The sequence below is a fragment of the Knufia obscura genome (genome assembly GCF_036327395.1).
Source record: "Knufia obscura strain CCFEE 5817 isolate CBS 148926 chromosome Unknown scaffold_1, whole genome shotgun sequence".
NCBI lineage: Eukaryota > Fungi > Ascomycota > Eurotiomycetes > Chaetothyriales > Trichomeriaceae > Knufia > Knufia obscura.
In genome coordinates, this window is record NW_027042687.1 from 1225532 (window position 1) to 1248190 (window position 22659).

The window sequence follows — 22659 nt, forward strand, 5'->3', positions numbered from 1 at the left end:
GGTTTGCCATCGAGAAGCTCTCCTCACACTGGTTGACCCTGAAGGACGTTGCCGAGGCTCAAAGAAGTGTCGGTGAAGCATCTCCAATTGGCCGAATCGTCTGCTTCGTATGCATGATTGTCCTTCGCCTTGCAGACGACTGTGCCATATAACGATTGAGGCTCCCGGTATCATTGCCTTGCACATTTGCAAATGGACTACGAAGGAAGCTGAAAACATGTCCGAGACGAAATGGGATCGGAGGAAATTTGTTCCACACCACGAAGCTCGCGATGACGTACTGCCATGCGATGGACTCTTTCCAAGGCTGTTAACGCTGGCGTCTCGCTCATCTCACAGACCGGCGATACGCGATCTGAATACAGGAGTCGAGAAGACTACTGCAGAGCTGTTAAGCGATGCGATCAACTTCAGAGAAACGTTACGGTCAAGGCTGCAACCTCAGACCTTGAAGGCATTACGAGATGGAGAAGAAGTGTTCATCAGTTTGGTGGGTCCAGGAGGCTATGAGTTCACGGTCGGCATCCTGGGCATATTGGGTCTTGGAGCTGCAGCCAGTCCATTCAGTCCGCACCAGCCTGTGCAGGAGGCCAGTTACTATGTAAACAAGGCCAAGTCAGTGGCCGTTGTTGTTACCGATTCTGCGGCGGATATAGGCCAAAAACTGGCCGCAGAAATACAGAAGACGACGAACTCACATTTTGTTTGTGTACCTGTCTCGGCCGGTCTAGGCCAGACCTACCGGCCACCGTCTTCTTTGGTATTGTCCTCTGCAGGCTTCCGTGACCTCAACAGCCCTGGTGTCGTTATCTTCACATCAGGGACTACAGGTCCACCCAAGGGTGCGCTCCTGCCTCTAGGATCAATCACGGACGGTGCTCTGTCGTTCGCAGAACAGATGAAGGTCCGTGATACTGACACCTGTCAACATTTATTGCCGGTCCATCATGCGACAGGAATCTGGGTGACCTTCTTTCCCTTCATCTTGACGGGCGCATGTATCGAGTTCAAATCTGGTGGCTTTAGCCCGGAATGGCTATGGAACAGGTGGAAGCAAGGCGGCATTACGCACTTCTCAGGCGTGCCCACGATATACATGCGGATGATGAGATACTGGCAGGAAAACCTGAGCAAGCTTCCCCCTGCCGAGCGGAAAGCATATCGACAAGCTCCTAGCAAGTTCAGAACGGCCATCTGCGGCACTTCAGCATTGCCCCAGCCAATCAACGACTTTTGGACGAAAATGATGAATGGCAAGAAGATAAAGCAAAGGTATGGCTCGAGTGAGCAAGGCGTTATCTTCAATATGCCGTTCGACGATAACGATGATGTGCCTGATGGCTCGACTGGACCAGCATCCCTGGGAGTCGATGTTCGTCTGACAGAAGGCGACGAAGGTGAGGTCCGGTCAAAGTCGTTCTATATGTTCTCCAAATATATTCACGATCCTGAGGCGACCAAAGCTGCATTCGACGAGGACGGTTATTTCAAGTCTGGCGACATGGCTATCAAGAGAGGTAAGCATTACTTTATCACAGGTCGTGCATCGGTGGATATCCTTAAGTCTGGGGGCTACAAGATTTCGGCCCTCGATATTGAGCGTGAAATACTTTCCTTACCTTACGTCAACGAAGTGATGGTAGTGGGTGTCCCAGATGACGAGTTCGGCCAGAGGGTAGCAGCTGTGCTGTCCATTTCAGACAGTGAAGCGGCTCAAGAATATTACCAGAAGCACAATAGACGACTGGGCAAGCTCGACCTCGATGATCTCAGAACGGATGTGAGGAACCGATTGGCAGGATACAAGTTGCCAACATTGTTGCGCGTGATTGAAGGCGAGTTGCCAAAAAGTGCCACGAACAAAGTGGTGAAGAAGGTCCTGGGGCCAATGTACTTTCCCACGAATTATGCGGATATACCGGAGGTGCAAAGATGGGATGGAAAGAGCAAATCGCGGCAAGCAAAGCTGTGATGCATGCAGCCCTGACATAGATGAATGTATTATGGTGCGAACTGTTCTTGAGAATATTCATCGCGAGTTGCACTGTAAATCCAGATGGGGGTCACCGGGATGACCTCGGCCTATCAGAGCCCTGCGAATGGCCAATTTCAGCTGTATTGACGTCGATCAACCTCGATTCAATGTAACAGTGAGCCGAATATTTGACATTCTTATAACATATCACAAGCAGAGTTCGGTCATGGACAGCGCAGGCGGTATCGCTAGTCAAAGGTGACCAGAACATAGACCTTGGGCGACCCTCTTCCGTTCCAATTCTTCTATGATCATAATCACTGCTCATCATGGGCATCTGCTCCTCCTGTCTCGGTGGAAGAGACAGCACAGACGAGGTTTGTAGATCTATCACTGCCTGGAACTCATGCTGAATCTTTTCCAGGACGACCGACAACGTCTCCTCTCGGATGACCCTTACGCCCAACCACATCACAACTATGGCGCATGGCACCATCCACCAGCACCACAACCCAATGCCCTCAGCCCCGAAGACCAGAAGCGTGAACAAGAAGCAATGCACAACATCATGCGCTGGGCCAGTGATCAGATCGTCGAGATCTTTCCCATCAATGCGCGACAGCAGCAACTACATGCAACAAATGGACTCGCAGGACTATCGAATATGAACGGCTCAGTGGTATCGCTACCTCAAGCCAATGATGCAGATGGCATGACAAGATCACAGCACCAGGATATACTGCTATCGATGATACCTGGAGACAAATCGAAACGGTCGATACGCATATACCCAGCTAGCAGACCTGGGACCGGCGATTCGCAGTCAATGAGGAGCAAGGCCAGCCACACAAAGCTGAATGGTTCGACGAGAAGTTCGAAGGCCAGAGAGGGTGTCTTCGTGAAGCTGAATGTTGATTTGCCATGAGGCAATCCGGACACCCGGTACTACACCACACGACTCGATCACGGCGCAGGGAACAGTGCTATTCGCTGGTAAAGTCAAGGAGGCACGAGTCCAGTCCACCTCAGACATGATCATGTAGTATCGCAGGGACGTCAGCAATAGTGAACCAAGGGGTGGAAGGGCAATCGAGAAGCTACACCAACAACACACCACAACCAGAGCAGTTGCACGGTCCAACCATCAGGCAGCCTAACAGTCCTCATGATGCGCGGTGTCCAGAAAGCCACGATGTACGCAATCATCATTGCTGTTCTTTGCTCGACCTCCCAAGGCACATCCTTTCTATCAGCAGCCACGAAGTGCATAGCCTTATCACAGCTTCAAGGTCACGACATCCTGCCCCAGGGCAAATCTTCGGAAGTCGAGAAAGTCTCATATTTACATCTCCAGGTCTACCGAGCACCACGACTCGGCAATGTATCATTTTGCTTCCTCGAAAAGCAGACCGTTGCGGTCGAATACAGATCACGTTTTATAAACATGGCGTTCGGGTATGAAGCTGGACTATGCGGGTGCATACACTAGGGACGGACAAATTCGGCGAAGCAGTATATATTGGCGGTGCACAGAAGACGTCAACCTGAAAGTTGTTGTATAGACCCGTACATAGCGGTCGAGTTCTGCGAAGTAATACATAATATTCTGGTTCTCAGATTTGTGAGTGGTTGCACGAGCCATAAACTGTTGTCCAGCGCATGAGTTTTCCTCGCAGAGCATCCTGTTCGACCGCCGTTTCTGCGTAGGTGCTGTTAGCCCAGCTTAGCATCGTTCCAAAAAGTAGATTGTACAGAGCTCGTAGGAAGCAAAAGTCCAGGTTCTAGCACAGCCAACTGGGCGGCTCGCAACAGAAAGGACATGGTCGTGTGAATGTGTATGATATTAAGCTATCCAGCAGGCCTTTAGCCTAACAATCAATCAATATATCAATCGCCTTGCTCGCGCTCCTACTCAAAAGCAATGGGTATATTCTGTATGACTCGCATATTGGGTATCTATTTCTTTCAAGCAGGCTTGATTCGCTCACGTTTCTTGATGTTTTCTCGTCCTCGTGCTCATTTCAGTAGTACTCTGACTGTTCGTAACTACTTCGCAGCAACGGAAGCAGCTTCGTCCTTGGCGGCACTCGCTGGGTTGACAGCAGGAGGTGCAGCGTCGGCTGTGGGTGCTGAAGCTGGGGCTGGAGGAACAGCATCGCTCGCGGGCGCGGAAGCTGGGGCTGGAGTAGCTGGCTTGTCGACGGCGGGTTCTGTGTTGACTGGGGCTGCGCCTGTAGCGGTTGGTCAGCACTGAAAGTGAAGTTGATGGGAATTAAATTGACGTACCGGCAGGAGCCACGGGCTCACTTGAGGATGGACCAGTGGCAGTACTGGTTTTTGTGGCTGTTGGGACTTGAGTAGCCGTGCCGGCTTGACTTGGTGACTCGGTCTTAGTGCCTGCTGTTGCAGAGGGACCTGGCTCCTTGCTCTTGCGGCGGAACATGGCTTTGAGCTTGTCCATTACGTCGAGAGCTGGGAGGTACTGCTATCAGTAACGGTGTCTTTGAATAGAACGGGTCTTGAGGATTTGATCTGAATTGCGGCGAGTCTTCGGATCTGTGTTGTGATAAGTGAAAGGAAAGTGACAGAACGTACGAACTCCAGGCATGACTACGGAGGCAGGTGAAAGCAAGCTTATATGTGCGATAATCGGCAGGATCGGATCTGACGCTGGCCACGCGTGATAGATAGTGAAGGCAGGCAAGCTTGCGCAACGAATTGTTTTTCTGCAATGTCTTAGGCGAACTCGAGGATGCGCATGAGCAGAGAGCTGCAAGGGAGGGAGAGAATGGGCGGTGACGCAAGCGAGCCTGGCTTGGTTTCCAGGTTGATGAGGTTGCTGAACAAGAGGCCCTGTGTCCAAGTCTTGTGATAGATTACGAGAGCGAGATGAGTGGCCGTCCTGAGCGAAGATGCTATCTTTACAGCTGCGGCTCTGGGATGCTGGTGAAACAGGACAGCCTGATTTGGTATGCCCGAGGCCATGAGTTATCAAGCTTTGAAACCAGACCGAAACAAGCATGGCCCATGCTGAGGATCGGCGCGTGGGGAGAATGATCTCCGTTGCAGTGGGCTCTCTTCAAGCTGTCGACGTGGTTTGAGAGCCCTCGAATTCTCAGCTGCCACCAACAGAAAACAAGACATGGCTGTTTGAAGCCTTCACGTCGTATCAAGCTGCTTCATGAAGTGCTTTGTAGCACATTGTCTGGAAAGCCATTGCAATCAATGATTCCATGGGATTCAACATATCCAACGTGCTGATGGTTCTAGGATGCCGCGCAGGAGACCAGAAGATGTTTTCTGCCAAACACTTTTCGGCCGGCTATCTCACAGTCTCTGAGCTTTCACCAGGAGCAAGAGCCATCCGGTGCCAGCTCCGCTGCGTTCGGGAAAGAGCCGATAGAAAGACTGAATTGGAGACGAGATGATGGAAAGAACGTCTCCCCGCATTCGGCATCAGGTTGAAGATGAGCACAGCAGAACAGTGAAAAGCTCAAAGATCGTTCTGGAAGCTCGGGGCATTGACAGATTCCAACCAGTAGGTCCAGCTCACCACTTACCAGGCACCAAGCAGTATTACAACAGCAGTCCCTCGAGACAGAACCAGAAACACAATCCCAAACCACTCACCCCATCCCATCCCAAAATGCGTCTCCCCTACGTCGACAACCCACCCAACTTCACCTCAGAAGATGACAAGCAAGTTCTCGAACGAGTCAAGGCCCGCCGAGGCGAACGAGGTCTCCTCCCCCTAGACCTCGCCCTCCTCCACGCCCCAAAGGTCGCAGATGGTACGTTGCTCTTCACTCTTATATCCCATGAATGTCAACCACTGTTACATGTCATACTCACACCCCACCCAGGCTGGAACTCCCTCCTCGGCGCAATCCGCACAAAAACCTCCCTCCCCTCCAACATCCGCGAAATCGCAATCTGCCGCCCCGCCCTCATAAACCAAGCCTGGTTCGAATGGATGCACCACGTCCCCCTCCTCGAGGAATCCGACAGCTTCAAATCCGACTCCTCGAAGATCCAGACCGTGCAAGAACTCCATCCGACGTCAGCGGGGAGTCTAGATGACAAGGAATGGGCGACTCTCCGCTACGCAGACGCCATGACGAGGGAGGTGGCGGTGCCGCAGAGCCTGTTCGATGAGGTGAGGAAGTTGTTCAGTGAGCAGGAGGTTGTGGAGATCACGGCTACGGTTGCGAGCTATAACCTTGTCTCGAGGTTTTTGGTGGCGTTGGATGTGGGTGAGCAGAATGATAAGAAGCCGGAGTTTGAGACGAAGGTTACGAATCCGACGAAGACGGATGGGAACATTCAGTCATGAGAACGAAAGGGAATATTCTCGTCTGCTGCTGAGCTGCAATGGACATTAGTAACAAAGTGGCATTTCACGTTTCTTTGGTAATGACCGTCTCGTACGAGGCAGTAGGTCGTCTCGCCAGTAGATAACGCAAAGCTCCTTGAGTAGTGGTCTTTGTGGACTCGACGAAGTTTCATCTTAGTGATCCTCAAGGGTAGTGTCGGTGGGCAAAGCAAGCTGTTGAGGAACAAGAAACAGGAGAAGAGTACACATTATGCTTTATGCGGTTAAAGATGGAGCAAAGCAGCTACAGAGCCCTCTCTCGATGGTCAGCCGTAAATCCATATCTGATCGTCTTCGATCCCTTGACCTGGACCCAGCTCCCTATTCTATAATCCTCATGCCTCTCAAACCATTCGCCTCTCCGTTACCAATATCGTTGCTCGACATACTTCACTCCGTCCTGAAAGAAAGACTTCTGCCGCTCGGCTGGCGAGTTTTGAGTTTGAGGGATGAATGTTGCGTGGACGCGACGGGGGTTGACGAACACTCGACCCTTGCCTGTGCCCTTCTTCTGTCGAATCTGCTTGGTCTTGCTCTCTCCGCCATCTGCCCTGGTGTAGTCACGATATGGGTCCATACAATAGCCGCCAGTATTGCTCTGCACCTCTGATATAGCGGCAACATCGTTCTGGAGCGGCTTGCCAGCAACAGGGTAGTGATGGACTCGGGGTCGGCGTCCTCCTTGTCCTCCGTGCTGGACTGCGAAGCCTTCCCATGCGTTTGCAGACTGGGCCTGTTTGGTTAGAGACGGCTTGTGTGGGGGCGACGTGGGTGTTGGTGGTTTGGCGTTGTTGACACCAAATTCCCTGCCCCAATATCTAGCTTGTGATTCTGCATTGTTCTTCAGCGTCCGCTCGACTTCGACAGGATTTTGTAGTTTTTGAAGTTGTAGTGGATGCTGCATGGTTCGATTTTGCTGTTCTGTAATGTAGGGAGAGCCTGAGCCGGCATTGCCATGGATTTCGCCGACTTTCTGCTGAATATTAACGTAGTTGAGGTTGTCTGCCTGCGTAGGTTGAGATGATCTTGTGCTCACGGAGACCAGTCTGTCGAGGTCATTCCCGCTGACACTAATTGGTGCCGTGCTTGCTGTGTCAGAGATACTGAGATCCTTGCAATCTTCGAGTGGTTGGTCGCTGGCTGAAGAAGCATCACCAAAGGCTTCAAGCAGGAGAGAGATATTCTCTGATTGTTTCGGTGCGTTCGGAACGATGATATCGAGTCCGCTAGATGCAGGAATAGTGGTGTCAACTAGTGTACAAGACATGTTGAGGGTAACGATCTCTTCTTGAGTCGTACTGCCGGCAGTTTCTGTTTCCCCAGCCAATATTGCTGGAATCGTATTGTGAATTTGAAAATGGAATATTCTCTCGCCGGTAGGGAGGACCTCAGACGATGAGAACGAGAACGAGGAGGAAGGAAACTCGTAGTAAACGTATGAGTTGGTCGCACAAAGATGAGGGTATTGTTTGATGATCAAACATTCCTTGGTAGGATCGTAGCAGACCTGCAGGTCTGCGTGTTGTCTCGATATTTGAGACGCCCCAGTTGGCCAAATCTGGATCTGGGTATCATAAATGCAGATGTCTGTAGCCATGGTTCGTAATCTGAGCATCTTGTCAGCAACTATTGAAGCTGTCAAGAACGAAGTAAAACATACATCTGCGGTCAGAACGAAGTAAGAGCAAGAGAGAAAATTCGTTGAGAGGTCTTTGAGAGGTTGACGTATTGTTCCGTAATTGTTGAATTGGAAGGTGCAACTGAAAGACATCTGGGGCAACTGCGATGATGCGGTCAACCCATTAGCAGGTGTACAGGCACACCTTCCGCAACTGATCCTGTAACATGGAAAGTTCGAGATGAGAGACACAAACAAGCAGGTGTGGCCGCAGATTGAACCACTTCAGGTGAAGGTGATTCGAAGTGAAGGCAAATTCAACAGCGCGATTTGCGGGCACGTGGCGTTCTTGAAAAAAAGCGAATATTGCGAAGGACTTGATCGCTGCCTGCAGCTGTGCACTCGATCGTAACCGTCGACAGAGCTCTGGGTAACTCCTGGCTCATGCCACTGTCACGGGTTCTGTCCCAGCAGCAATCTCATTGTCAGTCTGTCTGAACCTCAGCTGACACCAATCGCCACATGAGACAGGTTCGTATCTTGCAGGATTATGCTCACTGACGCAACTAGGCAGCACGCCACACTTCTCGTTGAAGTTGAAAACCGAAGAAGAAAGGCATTGAATATCTGTGTAATGGAATAGTCAGCAGGTATTGCGCATAGAGCGCTGACTTGTCAAGCAGACAGTGAAGCACGAGGATTGGGAAGACATACCTGTCCACAGTTGAGCGGTTGAAGACGCGATGGACAGTCGACTTCATACGATCGTTCGTGAGTCTCATTAGATAGTCACCAATGTTCACCACGAATGTCCCTTCGATAGGTGAAGCTTTGATCCACTGGCCTTCCTTCGTCAAAACTTGCAAACCACCGATCATGTCTTGCCATAACAGAGTGAAACACTGCAAGTCAGTATGCGATCCAATGCCAACATCAGTGCTAGCCATAGCCTGTTTGAAGGTCATTGCTGGGTAGAAGTTGAAGACACCATCAGCACCAGGATATGTTGTGACACGATCGAAATAGTCCTCAGAGAGATCGAGAGCCAGAGCAAAGATTCTGACAAGCTTTCGAGCAAGCTTCAGGCATTCCGCCCAATACACCAGACAAGTGTCTTGGAAGCCTGGCAGATGCCTGGTATCGTTCCAGACAAAGTCCTCACCACGGAGTCATGGCTTGACCTCCTCAGGAATTGTAGCTAGGTCTTTCTGCTCTGGATCGTATTTAGGATCGTATTGCCACATGAAGGCTTCTCGATAGTCAACTGCTACATGTCAGCTTGCTTCTGCCGAAAGGGGCTGCGTCAAACATACTGCCCTCACTCGGCGAAGCTTTACTCGTTCCCCTGGTCGAGTATCCGTTGAAGTGCTCGCTCTTGTTTTGGAGACTTCGAGCTTCTTATCCATGGGCTGCTTGAAGAACATCTTTGCTGCTTCCCGGGCCGCATCGATAACGTTCTCGGGTATACCATGATTCTTGATATAGAAGAAGCCTGTGTTCTCTGACGCCTGCTTTATCACTCCTGCCAGCTCCTGTCGTTGCTGCAGACCGCCATTGATGCCACTGATGTCTATCACAGGTATCTCATCGGGACGAGCTTCGCGCGGTGGGCTCGTGGAGACGTGTCGGAAGACCGGACCGTAGGCTGTGCGCAGTTGAAGACGCACGAAACCTGGCTTTGGGGCTTCATTTATGGTGTCCGCCATCGTGAAGGATATGCCTCTCTTCGAATTGCTGTCGTATGGTTAGCTGCTCCGCGCTTTCGCGCTCCTTTCTAGATTACGGGTCAAAGAAGTATGTTCTGGGGAGTGCACGCTGTCAACGAGTTCGAAGCTTAACGAGATCAATTGATGCAGCTGCTTCCAAACTTGATATATGAACTGTACCGCCGAACCCTAGCGGGCTCCTGTGAAGCGAGCCTGGCTAGCATAGAGCATCTGGCAAAAGCCGGGAAGTCATCTCTTGTGACTTCGAGCGCGATTTCGTTGTCGTCGGGGGACGGCACGTGCAGGCGCTATATTCCAAAGGATGTGGCTTCCATTCACCTCTCTGAACTAGGGGTGCAGGCTTCGTTCATCAACGACATTCATATCAGTCGAACCCTCAGCACGGCAGCAGAGATGGAGTCTTCGATGCGTGCATGTCCGGTACTAGGCATCAGCGTGAAGCGATGTTTGGTTCTTCCGTTGGGAACCGGCGCTGAGCGGTTGCCGCATAACATCTCGATACGTGTCAGACACGCTTCACACCGATACACGCGCCCTAAAAGCGGAAACAGAGATCAGCGACACGGTCTTTACGAATAAGCACGTAGGGAAGAGTTGATGCCACTTGGTGTCTTGCTTACCCGGAATATTTCCTCATCTTGACCCGTGCTCTGCCATCACGCATCGCGTCGGTAAACGAGTAGCAACATTTGCTGAATTTAACGATGGCATAGAGGAACGGTTCCTATGAAAAGACCATCTCAGGAATAAATTGAAGTACTTCGAGGCATTGTCTGAGTGCCATGCCTGGCGAAATCAGAAACCCTTGACATATTTATGTTCGCCCTTGCCACCAGCAGCCTGCATGACCTCTCTGATCTCAACCTCCATACCCACTTCGACTGGCCCTTCATTTCGTGGACAGCACAACATGCCAAAACAAGGCTTATACTTCACACCATCATCCACGCGTCTATAAGCGTACAATGTTCCCCAAGGCTCCTTTTTGTCCGGTACAGCAGTGACTGGATCAACGTTCGGTACATGACATCTGGCACAGCGCGCTGCAACATCCACATCGACGGACTCATTGTTTAACCCCGTCAGTGTCGACAGTGAATCAAGGTATGTCTTCGGTGGGTTGATACGCAAGGTCTTCCATTCATCCTCCTCCCATGCACGCAAGTTCTTACTGTCCACGATTATGTTTGGTCGGAAGCGCTCGATTGTTATCTCACGCGCACCGCTCTGAGTGAGTCGGCCATTTAATTCCCTCATCGACACTTCATTTGCTACTTGAACTGGAAGTACGTCTGGAAAATTCACAAACTCCTTGCGGCCTAAATATTGCGGATCGCCATTGCCACGGCATTGACGTGGAGTTGGGCCTTTCGTCACAAGCTTGACCTGAGAGTCTGGATCCCAGGCAGTGAAGTAATTGTTGACTACATCTGCAACATCTGGAGATGTAAATGCATAGGCATCGGTATCGTACTTCCAGATCTCGGCTTCAATAAGCTCGGCGTTCTTGTCCAGCCAGTCTTGATCGGCTTCAAGTGGTACTGAAACTGTTGTGGCATTGTCGTAGTCTGGCTTTGGGTCTTGGCCTTCGGTTTTTATGACAGCTGGGAAGGTCACTTTGAGGATCCCTCGGCCTTCTGCGTCATGTTCGATCGCCGTCTGGATCAAGGTCATCTCTGGCTTATCGCGAATGGTGATGAAGACTTTCTTCGCGTCGATGAACATACAGCAGCGATCGTATTGGAGACCCTTCCTGGTGAGTGTTGATGACTTTATGGAGAAACCACGACATGATTTAATGGGATATATTTTGAGATCTGTTATCCTCGTGGTCTTTGGGTATTCGCCCATGGTGTCAAGCTGTATTTATTGGCGGCGATCTTGGGAAACTGCAAGTCTCCAGGTACAGGTGCAATATTCGTCTCTGATCAAGAGTGGTAATTGCAACTTGATGACTTTTGATGTCTGTCGATATATGGTTATTGATGGTGACCAGTGAAGAATTTGGAGATGGGATGCTTGAGGCAGGTTGAGGGGTGGGCACTGGAAGGGTGGAAGAACAGACAAGACGTCATCGGTGAGGAAGCCACCCGTCGAAATTGAATCAGATTGCTGCGCTTCATCTTTTCATTCTTCTCTTATTTTCAGTTCGCATTGATTCCGAATTGAATCTGGTGATACCCAAAAAGGCTTCGTTTGCCGTCAAACTTACCCAATAACTGGCACCATGGTATCTGTCTCGCACTTGTACATGCCTACTCAGTTACAGTTAGATTCCTTCTCTTCATGATACAGCAGTTATACTGTCACTTCAAGCCCGGTTTATGATGGTCTTGGTGTGCTTGTTATTGTCGATCAAGGTGACTGCAGAAGCACGACCTGGACGGGTTCGGACGGCAATGTGATTGACAGTAACGAGGTGTTGATCAAGTCAATCGCCAGCGGCTGATGGCCAATCAAGCGAAAGCCGCTTACCTGTATTACTGGGCAGCTACAAAGCTGGATGCAAGGTTACAAAGCATCTCTTCCCATCTCGCCAAATAGTCCTTTCCCCTTTTGTGCTCTGGCGCCTGTTCTCCTCGATTCGCACGCGTATTCTAGAGCACTAATGCAGGTGTCTAGCCATAGATTACGAGCAACACGACTATCGTAGGTGCTGCCCTGCCGCGTCGACATCAACATGAATGCAGCTGGGAGAAGCTGACAAGCCAGCCGTTGATCGAGTTTCGTGCCTGATGCATCAACATGCTATCTCATTGCCAGGCAACTCGCTCCCGTTAGCAGGAGTAAGCACTATTCGTTGCCATTGCACGATATGGCGAAGCGGTTTGCCTTCGTCAGTGTTAGCGATCCCAGACAGTTCAAAGATACAGAGAGACAGAAACTTGTACAGCAGCACGTCGGGCGGCTCCATAGGAACAGGTCGGCACCTTTGCAACGCTTGCAACAGGGGCGCGAGCAGCAGAGGAGTAAACAGCAAGCCAATGGAGGACGTGTCTTGGTTCCGAACCCGCCGGGAACCGGGCCCGCTTCCATCAGTATCGAGCTGATTCCTAACGCCCCAGCCTCGCCAGCCGAAGACAGAGGCACGACCATAGCCTCCTCTGACCAACCGTCTTGCAGTGGCATCTCGTCAAGATGGTCAGAAGAAGGATCTGGGGCTACCCAACCAGACCTGCTATGGCCACAAGAACGATTGCTCGCACTACTGCCTGGTTCGAATAAAGTTGAGGACGAGGTCAATGGTGACAAGGACTTCAACAATGCCTGGACTCGTGGTGTTGACCTATATTTGGATCAAAGTCGTGCTGATCCATTCGCCACGTATCCTGTCGATGGCTCTGACCGTCAAATTTCTCTTCTGGTTGATCATGGTAGCTCCTCTTTGACTGCTCAAGAATTCCGCTAATACCTGTGGCAGCTATTCAACATTTCTGGTCTTGCCTGTCTCCTGACACGAAACACGGCGTCGGAAACCCTGCAAATAATGTTTATCTCATGCATATGAGAAGCTCAGCACTAGCATATTTCACATACTCAATCAGCATATCCACGAACTTCGACTATATGATGGACCAAAATCCGCTTCAGAAGAACTACCAGTCACTACGTGCAAGACATATCCATGCAGCGACACAATTGGTGCGAAAGACCATTCAAGAAATGCCAGAGAATCCCACTGCCGCATATGTGTCAGAAGAGCTAATTGGGGCTGTCATCACGCTGGCTGCGAATCACAGGATCAATGTAATCAACAGGAAAGACTGGCCAGCACCACGGTTTCGTTCTCCAATGGCAACATTCCAATGCCTGGATATGTGGGGCGCGCTACCTTTCATTCGACCGCATAGACTAGCTATTGTACAGCTTGTCAATATGCGAGGCGGCATGGAAAGAATTGGTCTGACCATGGCCGGTGTTGTGCAACTGTAAGTCAAAAGCAATGGACTACGGAAATGAATTGACGACCTTCAGCAACGACCTTATAGACTGTTCGCGGAATTGCATTCCTCCCATGGTTCCCTGGCGTGGTGGTGTTGTGCCTTTACCGCCTCTGCGCTGGCCATATAGAAGCACGGATAATTGCGATCCTGACGATAATCTCACTACAGCATTTTCAGCTTTAGGACGGAGTATGCTGCTCCGCCGCAACCTCGGTCTTGCTATTTCCGCCATTGCGCATACAACAACGTTACTGGATGAATACCACCTTCAAGGACATCCAGATATGTTTGTTGTACACTTAGTCGAGTCAAGGAACCGCGCTCACCACTTGACGTTGAGTCTCCTGTCAGACTCCCTACCGTCGCACAAAGGTGGTAGCCATATTGGCGAGAATGCAGATCGCAAGCCAGTATCTTCTCTACCATCAAACAGCCAGCTCTTCAAGATCATAACACTATCGCTTCTGATCTACAATAACACCGTGATTTTTCCATTGCCACCATCAAGTGGCCTCCATGGCCGCCTTGCAAGGGATCTGAAACACTTGTTCTGCTCAACGCACATCTTTGATACCCCACCACAGAGCCGCTACATCGATCTGTTTCTCTGGTCACTCATCCTTGGAGGTATCAGCGACCATGATGATACGGATAGAGCCTGGTACAAACACCGGTTCAAGGAGCTGCTCGATTTGAGGCCGGACCTTCAAAAGTGGCACAGGTTAGAGCGGACGCTGACGTCCTTTCTGTGGTCGGATTTTGTGTTGAATGAGGAAGCTGTGAAGTTTTGGTCGGAGCTGTTTGATGATGGTAAAATTGACACTGGGCACGGTCGTGAAGAGACAGATCCTGCATGTGCCACACCATATTACTTGGGGCGCCAAGTTCGTTGGTTTGATTCCTGTTCAGACGATACTCTGGCGTAACACGTGGCGAAGCAAGATCGTAACAGCGGCAAGTAGTGCCAGACTAACGACTGTAGCTTCATCCAGGCATGTTTTCCCCTCTGGGAATGGCAGTGCGCACATTGCCCGAAGTGGGCTTTCTGCTGCAGGGCGGGTAATGGTTATGTCTCTGCGCGATCTCAGACGTCGCAGGTTTCCTCCTCCGTCGAATGAGCGACACTGTATGACAGCGCTGCCGGCCACATTCGACAACCCTAATCGAACGAGGTCTCACAGTTGGTCTTACACCAAATGCTCTAAGCTCATAGAGATCACCGACAACTGTACCCTGCAGTCATAGACAGAATGCTTATCCTAGCCATCTTCTGCCATTAGCCAGCCATGGCAAGGTACCTCTCACATCCATCGAGCAATTCCTGGTTGTACAAGTACTTTTGCAGAACGTTGCTGGATGCAGAGCCATCCTTGAGACGCTTCAGGGTGGGCAACAAGACCACGCCCTGCGGGAGCAGAGGGGATGAAGGTCCATTCTTCCGCCACGAGTCGACACAAACGGCGCAAATCCAGTACAAGCATTCTTGCTCTGGTGGTGAATACTTGTGTTCGTCTTCTCGCAAAAGTAGGCGCGTAAGCTCGGTGCGAGATGCGGCGTATAAAGATACACTGGATCGGGCAGTAGTGAAGGAATGGAAACAGTAGAGAAGGATCGCCAGACAGATGTCTTTCTCAATGGTCACTTTCGAGAAATCTGGCGTATCCAGGCAAGGGAGAGCTTCCACGAAGTCACTGTGCTCGCGAAGCTCAGAGTGGTTCAGGTTGCCGGGGGTCAAGGCAAGTACGCCGGAAGTGGACGCTTCGACAACGCGACCAAGAACGTTGCACAACTCGACGGACATTTTACCCTTCAAAACCAAGGATTGGAAGCCGGCAGGTAATTTCATGAACACCTCTCGAAGATCTTCAGACAAGGGAAAAGCAGGATAAACCGGGATGTGCTCAGGTCTCGAATCTGAAAACAGCGGAGTTCCTTCCGTCTCAAAGACCCAAAAACTGTCGTATTGCTGCAGCACACACTTGACCAGTCCGTCATGCCCCAAAGCACACAACCCACCCCGTGACCGTACCATCGCTCGCATGCTGCGCCGATGCATCTCGTAAGCACCAATATCGCCCAAAAATCGTGCCAGACTTGCCAGCGCCAATACCGTGATGATCGCAATATCATCCACGACATTGCCCCCTGTGCTCATTGCGGCCTTGTGTTTCTTCCGAAGACGAGTAATAGCCGATGCTTGGTTGGCCTTGACGTCTGGCGATGGTCCGTTGTCTGGCTGAGACATCTTCTGCATGATTGCACCCACCATTGCCAAGCCCGCTGGCAGGTAATCCTCATGCTGCATCAATTCCCACCAGTAAGAAGTGAAGATGTTGGTCACATTGAAGATCGCATATATTGGCTGATTGACCGGAGATATCACTTGCCAGAAGTAATCAACCACCGCTCGACCGTAGTCAGTCCCTGGCATATAGCCGAAAGGATCAGTGCGAGTCCCGCCTATTATCTTCAGACCGTGAGACACATTGCCTGCTCGCCAGCTAAATTGCATCGCTCGCATATGCTGTCGCCTCCTTACGGTGCTGTTGCTGTAAACAGGCCCCGAACTAGAGCTAGAGCTGCTTTCCGGAGACTCTTCATCTTGTTGTGCATCGTCGGGACTAGCGACTGAGTTGACGGGGGTCCCAGACGTGGGAAGCGTCGGCGCGAAGTGTAGACTTGGCAGGTCCTTCAACCGCTTGTTGTCTCTTCGTTGGCGTGACACGGCAGCAGCGTGCGATCGTGCGTCAGAATTTGTGAGTTTGACATCCGCTTGACTTTGCCGTCCCGCATGGTAAGGCACGAACAGGAAACTCCCTTTCGTCATGGTAAGCTACCCAGGGAGAGGCGTCCTAGAAGATTGTAGGATTCGGCGAGGAGGACGTTGATCTTCGTGCAACATGTCTATTGGGAACAATATACTGGCTTGCAACGTGAAGGCAGGTCCCTTGGTTGTGTAGAAAACAGGCCTGCTGCTTCGACCTCAACTATAGTCAACCAATATTCGCCTTAGAGGTATAGCTTAGGTAAACGTGACCGAGGCAAGCAGAGCGCTCGGAGTCTTCTTGCATAACATTTGAGAAGCCATGCATAGCAACCAAGGTTGGCATTATTGCTACATGTGGATTCTGAAAAGTCAGTGAGTATCTGTTCAGAGTGTCGATCAATGCCATGGATGATGAACGGAAGTGTGGCACAATAATAATCGCGTGGAGCAGATGGAGGAGAAGGATCATATCGACTTGGCCCACGAGTTGCCAGTTCCAGCATAAAGAGAAATCCGGCAGGCCGGAACACGCTAAGAAATGCTTCGAGAAGTATCTCGTATAGGCGGCCATGCTTTTGGTATCAGTCTGCACAAGTGGCACGAGAGCACTATGCGGAGTACAGTTTTGACCACACTCATAATCTCGAAGTTCACGATCGGCGACGCATGCCAGCGATCTTCCATGTTTCTGGTGTGATTCAGCGGCCAACGCTTCATTCGACAAATACGGAGGTAATGATTCGAGATTGTGTCTGCGCGACAAGATCGGCATGCTTGCCTAGGCTCGTAGGCTTATGGAGCATCTTCGAATCCAATGTTACTGCCGCTAACCAACCATTCTCATGACGACGCTGCGTCTAAGGGTCCGGAATTACCAATCTCTATACTTTACATCTCCTCGGATATAGGTACGGTATTGCAGCAGACACACAGTTCCCAAAAGATCGGGCCTTGATGATCCAAAGTTCAAAACTCGTCTGTTTCTGAGGCCATGGCTATGAACACGACTAGATTCTCAACAATGTGGGTCCCTATCGCGTTTGCTGTCACATTTGCCCTTCTGATCTTACATGCAGCTCCCGATGACCTTCAATGTTGTTGCCAGCACAATTATCTGTCCAATGGATGATGATACGCCCTGGCAAGGCATGACAGTATTTTCGACTTGTCCCTTGAGCTATGGCCCAAAAGCACAGGAGAAAGGAAACTTGCACGAAGGACCACCCTTAGGGCGAAAGCTGATTGGAGATTTCAAGGCACATCGCGTGGAGTCGTGTGAATACAGTGTAGAGTGTAATATTGTATGCATGCTGGATCAAGTGGTGTAATGACCAGAAACAGCTATTTATCCACTACTAATCGCACTTTCTATAGGCTCCCTAGGATATAATATCTTAATGACCCTATTAAGAGTACTAACTTTATATCTTAGAATCGTATAACTAGTATATTACGGTAACTAATAACCCCTCCTTAGTCTATTACTAGTAGATTTATTCTATCTTAATTATTCCGGCTTATTCTATATAGGCTTATAGGTATTATAGTGTTTTTTCTTTTATACTTTAGTATCTAGAGGACGACGTAATACTACTAAATAGCTTCTTTTTGTTATGAGGCTGTCGTCCTCCACGTGACCAGTAAGGGTACGAGTAGAACCTCTGTGTTCTACTTAAGTAAGCTGGGCTGGATGTATTGCAGATGAGTCGGGGCAAGGTCCGTTATATACAGGTAGGGGGTCTGGTATAACTTAGGTTAACTACGGAACTATGAACTGTACTAAAGGAGAGCCGTGATCTATATACTTATTCCTATAGTCTCGAATAGGAAGTCTTAGCTTAGTATACTAGTGTACCGGTATATTAGTATAGCGAGTATACTAATATACTATAGAACTAATATACTAGGAATTCCCTTTCCTAGAAGTTACGTAATACCCCTAGTGTTCTACACGTGCTAGGCTTTCTCAAGAGACTTACTTATATCCTACCCGTAGCCGTCCTATAGCTATAGTCCGTAACACTTTCTCCTCTCTAGCTTACTTATATTCACGTAAGTACATAACCTAGTATATTTCTTATCGCGTCTTATTTTCCTTCTTATTATAGCTTATAATATTGTAGTGTCGTATTCTTAAACCTAAGTAAAAACGATTCTTAAAACCCGAGCGTCCTAAATCTAAGTATAACCTTAAAATTTACTGAGCTATCGCTATTACTAGAAACGAAGTTATAGTGTCGTGTTCGGCGTATATTAGTAATAACGTTGTGTGTTATTATAATAGAGAGTAGTCGGTAAAGTGTGCTGAGTACGTACTGCACCAGCGGTTGTATAATAGAACTTTTGCGTTAGAAGAGTTCCGAAAAGTAAGAGAGCTTAAAAAAGCTAAGTAATAAAAGCGTCGTAAGAAATCGAAGTAGCTAGCTAAGCTGCGCACCACTATATTAGGTGTACGTTAGGCGTTAGCGAAGGCTTAAGTAGAGCTAGCGACTGCTAAAATGAATTTAGCCGAGGCCGAGGAGGAGGTAGTGCGTATTAATGAGATAATCGCTCACTTAGATAATGTCTCCTCTAGGATGTTGAAGCGCGAAATGTAGGCGCTTGGTGTTTTCGATTCCTTGCCTAATAAGCAGGAAATTACTCTAGGTGATTAGGACTTTATATAGGAGGGCGCTCCCCTGGTCCAGTAGGTAGACTTAGGTGGTTTGTTTAGTAGACAGGAGTTATTATCACAACTATAACCCTGTAGTCACTTTCCTACCTGGTCCAGTCCCTGCGAATAGGCAGTCGCCGTTGCCATGCGCCCAGCATTTATCCATCATTATTTTGCATAGTATAATCCTTAGCTTAGCTAGTCTTTTCTTATTATAGTCGACCCAGTGCTTCACTAGTCGTTTTCTAGGTTTAGTAGCGTTAATCTACTCGAGATAGTGTATTTAAAGTTCTATAATTGTATCTAGGTCTAAGTGTTTCTTTAGTTCCTATGTGTTATCCGAGTCGTTATAATCTGCCTATTTAATTAGATATAACTTTTTTCCCTTTTCCTATCTTATACCCAGAACGGTTTCGACATTATATACCTGTGTCTCGGTTTCTTTATCTAGCGGTAGCGACTCTTGAGTTTTAATGTTGTTAGGTGCTTTCTCTAAAAGTGCTATATAGAATACGGGGTGTATCCTTATGTCTTTAGGTAGTACTAGTTTATACGTTACTAGTCCTAATTTCTTTTTAATTCTGAATAATCCGAGTTTCTTAAAGTCTAACTTATCGCTTAGTCTTCTAGTCTTAATATTTCGTCGTAGAAGGTAGGCTATACCCCCCTCTTTAAAGTCTGGTCCCTTAGATCTTTCTTTATTTACGAATTTAGCTATTCTTTTAGCTAGAAATACTAGTTCTACTAATAATTCCTCGTGAAGTTCCTTAAGTTTAGTAACTTTCACGATAGCCTATTAAGCAGTAGAACAAAGGTTTAACGGCTCTTACTGAATGTTTAGGTGGAATCCGTAGTTAGTATAAAACGGTAATATTCTAGCGGTAACCTTAGAGTTGTTATAAGCGAGCTATACTAAAGGTAATAGTTCTATCTAATCGTCCTACTTGTGATTAATATATACTTTAAGGTATTATTCCAGGGTTTAGTTGGTTCGTTCTGTTTATTCGTTCGTTTAGGGGTAAAATATAGTTAATATCTTATTCTTACTTCCTAGTTAGTCTATTAACGATTGCTAAAACCTTGATTTAAAGAGCTTGTCTCGATCGGTTACTAGTTTTAACGGTATCCTATAAGACGCGAATACGTGTCTTATGAATATATACGCTAGTTCTTCTGCCTTTATAGTGTCTTTTATGGGTATAAAGTAGGCGTATTTAGTGAGTTAATCTATGATTACATAGATCATGTTGTATCCTTGTTTAGTTACTGGGTCTTTAGATATCGGTAGCGGTTTAATAAAGTCTATCGTGACTTCTTCCTATGTACCTAAAGGTGGTTTTAGAGCCTAGAGTTTTCCGTACGGCTTATATCTAGACGCCTTCGTTCTCGCACACACGTTATATTAGCTAATGTAGTTCTTAACGTCTTTATTTAGTCCTGGCTAGGTCCAATTTTAAGTGATTAACTTAGTTGTTTTATTAACTCCGAAATGTTCTACGGTTCGATTGTTGTAATGTACTCTAATAATCTTTTCCTTTTGTTCGGTTAGAATATTATTAACCTTTTTCATTTAATTAACCTGTAGTTAGGTATATACTAGTATATTGCCTTCTAGCTTAAAGAGCTGGAATTTAATCGTCTTTTCCTTACCTTTAGTGTAGTTAGGTCTTCGGCTGAGAGTATCCGCTCTAGCGTTCTCTATTCCTTTAACGTAATAAATTCTAAATTTATATAGCGCTATTATTTCGGCTTATCTAATTTATCATTTCCCTAGTTTTTTGAACGAAGTCTAATAGGTTAAATTTAAGTGGTTTAAATATATATCGATAGGGTATTTAGATCCTTTTAAGTATACTCTCTATTCACGCATTACTTTAATAATCGCAAGTAACTCTATATCGTGAATTTCGTAATTAGTCTTAGTAAGTGATATTTTCCTAGAATAGTATATAACCGGTTGCATCTTCTCTTTATTATCTAGCTAGCTAATAACTATAGTAATAGCGAATCCTAAGGCGTTAGTCTTAATAACTATTCTCTTTTCTGGGTTAAAGCAGACTAGTATAGGTGCTTTAGTGAATAGCTCTTTTAGTTATTTAAAAGCAGCTCGTGCTTCGGTTTCTATAGTGAATTATAGTCCCTTCTTTGTTAATGCTAATAGTGGTGAAGCGATTCGTAAGAATCCTTTAATGAATCGTCGGTAGTAGTTAGCTAGTCTAAGGAAACTCTACACTTCCTTAATATTCTTTAGTTCTAGCTAATCCAGCACGAATTATACTTTCGCTAAGTTTAGTTTAATACTATAGTCGCTAACGATAGATCCTAGGAATAGGACTTTATATTTAAAGAACTCACACTTCTCTAGTTTAAGCTTTAATTCCCTTTCTTAAAGTCGTTCTATAACCCATCTAATATGCTTAATATGTTCTTCTCTTATCTTAGAGAATACTAATATATTATCTAAGTAGGTTATTACAAAGATATTAAGTCCTTTGTATAAGGCTTCGTTAATGAGTGCTTAATATAATATAGGCGCGTTAGTAAGGCTAAAAGGTATTACTTAGTACTTATAGAGTCTATAGCGAGTGCTAAAAGCGGTCTTTTATTCTTTACCTTCTTTTATACGGATTAGGTTATATGCTCCGCGAAGGTCTAAGGCCGTAAACTATTTAGCTCCTTAGAGTCGGTCCTGTAATTCGGATATTAACGGTAAGGGGTAACTGTTCTTAATGGTGATCTCGTTAAGTTTCCGGTAATTAATATATAGTCAAAGAGATTCATTCTTCTTCGGTATAAAGAGAATCGGGTATTTAGCTAGTGATTTTAACGGTTAGATAAATCCTTTCGTTATATTCTTATTAATGTACTTTTATAGCTTTATCTCTTGTGCTTATAATAGAGGATAGATACGTTCTTTAGTCGGGTTCTTCCCTTTAACTAATAGTATTTCGTGGTCCTACGGTTAGTGTTTTAGTAAAGCGGTTCGCGTTTTATCGTCTTTAAATAGATTCTTATAGTTACGGTATTCGTAAGGTATCTCTGGTTCGTTTAGCGCTTATTCTATCTCTTATCTCTAATCGTTTGTCTTAGCTATCCGATTCACCTATTTCTCGGTAGTTATATCACGGTAAAGCGGCCTCGCCTAAACCACTATTGCATATTATTTAAATTCGAACTATACTCAATCTATTAATTACCTTCTTAAGGGGTCGATTAGGAATCCTATTTAGTCTAGCTAATCCAGTCCTAATATATATTCCGTATTAAGGTTCTTAACAATATCTAGGTCTATAAGATAATACTTATCCTAATATTATACTCGAGCTATTTAAATCTCCTTAGATACCTTACTGTAGTTCTGATTTATTCCTTTTAATAAGTATAGCTCTTACTTCTCTTCTCTTATACTCCGTAGGTATTAAGTAACGAAGCTCTAGGATATTAAGCTTACATTAGCTCCCGTATCTACTATTACCCTAACGGTCTTTCTATTTATACGCGCGGTGACCTCGATTAGCTTAAGGTTCTTTTCCTTAGCTGTTAGGTTACAGACTCTCTGCGGCCTCGTCGCTAGTTATCTCGGCTTACGACGGCCTTATCGTT

The 22659-nt window shown here is 47.4% G+C and overlaps 8 protein-coding genes across 8 annotated transcripts; 4 read left to right on the forward strand and 4 right to left on the reverse strand.

Moving 5' to 3' along the window:
* Positions 1-217: 217 nt before the first annotated feature.
* PMZ80_000450 (uncharacterized protein) lies at positions 218-1972 on the forward strand (the record flags this gene model as incomplete). Its single annotated transcript, XM_064868901.1, has 1 exon — positions 218-1972. One exon carries the CDS (start codon positions 218-220, stop codon positions 1970-1972), a length of 1755 nt encoding a protein of 584 aa, XP_064734398.1.
* Positions 1973-2304: 332 nt separating this feature from the next.
* On the forward strand, positions 2305-2900 carry PMZ80_000451 (uncharacterized protein; the record flags this gene model as incomplete). The annotated part of the gene is made up of 2 exons (XM_064868902.1): positions 2305-2352; positions 2400-2900. The coding sequence occupies 2 exons, from the start codon at positions 2305-2307 to the stop codon at positions 2898-2900; spliced, it is 549 nt and encodes a 182-aa protein (XP_064734399.1).
* Positions 2901-4021: 1121 nt separating this feature from the next.
* PMZ80_000452 (uncharacterized protein) lies at positions 4022-4436 on the reverse strand (the record flags this gene model as incomplete). Its single annotated transcript, XM_064868903.1, has 2 exons — positions 4022-4206; positions 4262-4436. The coding sequence occupies 2 exons, from the start codon at positions 4434-4436 to the stop codon at positions 4022-4024; spliced, it is 360 nt and encodes a 119-aa protein (XP_064734400.1).
* Positions 4437-5621: 1185 nt separating this feature from the next.
* Positions 5622-6308, forward strand: PMZ80_000453 (uncharacterized protein; the record flags this gene model as incomplete). The annotated part of the gene is made up of 2 exons (XM_064868904.1): positions 5622-5766; positions 5839-6308. The coding sequence occupies 2 exons, from the start codon at positions 5622-5624 to the stop codon at positions 6306-6308; spliced, it is 615 nt and encodes a 204-aa protein (XP_064734401.1).
* A 403-nt stretch (positions 6309-6711) lies between these two features.
* Positions 6712-9671, reverse strand: PMZ80_000454 (uncharacterized protein; the record flags this gene model as incomplete). Its single annotated transcript, XM_064868905.1, has 4 exons — positions 6712-7954; positions 8680-9122; positions 9147-9229; positions 9275-9671. 4 exons carry the CDS (start codon positions 9669-9671, stop codon positions 6712-6714), a joined length of 2166 nt encoding a protein of 721 aa, XP_064734402.1.
* An 816-nt stretch (positions 9672-10487) lies between these two features.
* Positions 10488-11543, reverse strand: PMZ80_000455 (uncharacterized protein; the record flags this gene model as incomplete). Its single annotated transcript, XM_064868906.1, has 1 exon — positions 10488-11543. The coding sequence occupies one exon, from the start codon at positions 11541-11543 to the stop codon at positions 10488-10490; it is 1056 nt and encodes a 351-aa protein (XP_064734403.1).
* A 964-nt stretch (positions 11544-12507) lies between these two features.
* PMZ80_000456 (uncharacterized protein) lies at positions 12508-13625 on the forward strand (the record flags this gene model as incomplete). Its single annotated transcript, XM_064868907.1, has 2 exons — positions 12508-13066; positions 13114-13625. The coding sequence occupies 2 exons, from the start codon at positions 12508-12510 to the stop codon at positions 13623-13625; spliced, it is 1071 nt and encodes a 356-aa protein (XP_064734404.1).
* A 1287-nt stretch (positions 13626-14912) lies between these two features.
* Positions 14913-16463, reverse strand: PMZ80_000457 (uncharacterized protein; the record flags this gene model as incomplete). Its single annotated transcript, XM_064868908.1, has 1 exon — positions 14913-16463. The coding sequence occupies one exon, from the start codon at positions 16461-16463 to the stop codon at positions 14913-14915; it is 1551 nt and encodes a 516-aa protein (XP_064734405.1).
* Positions 16464-22659: the final 6196 nt, after the last annotated feature.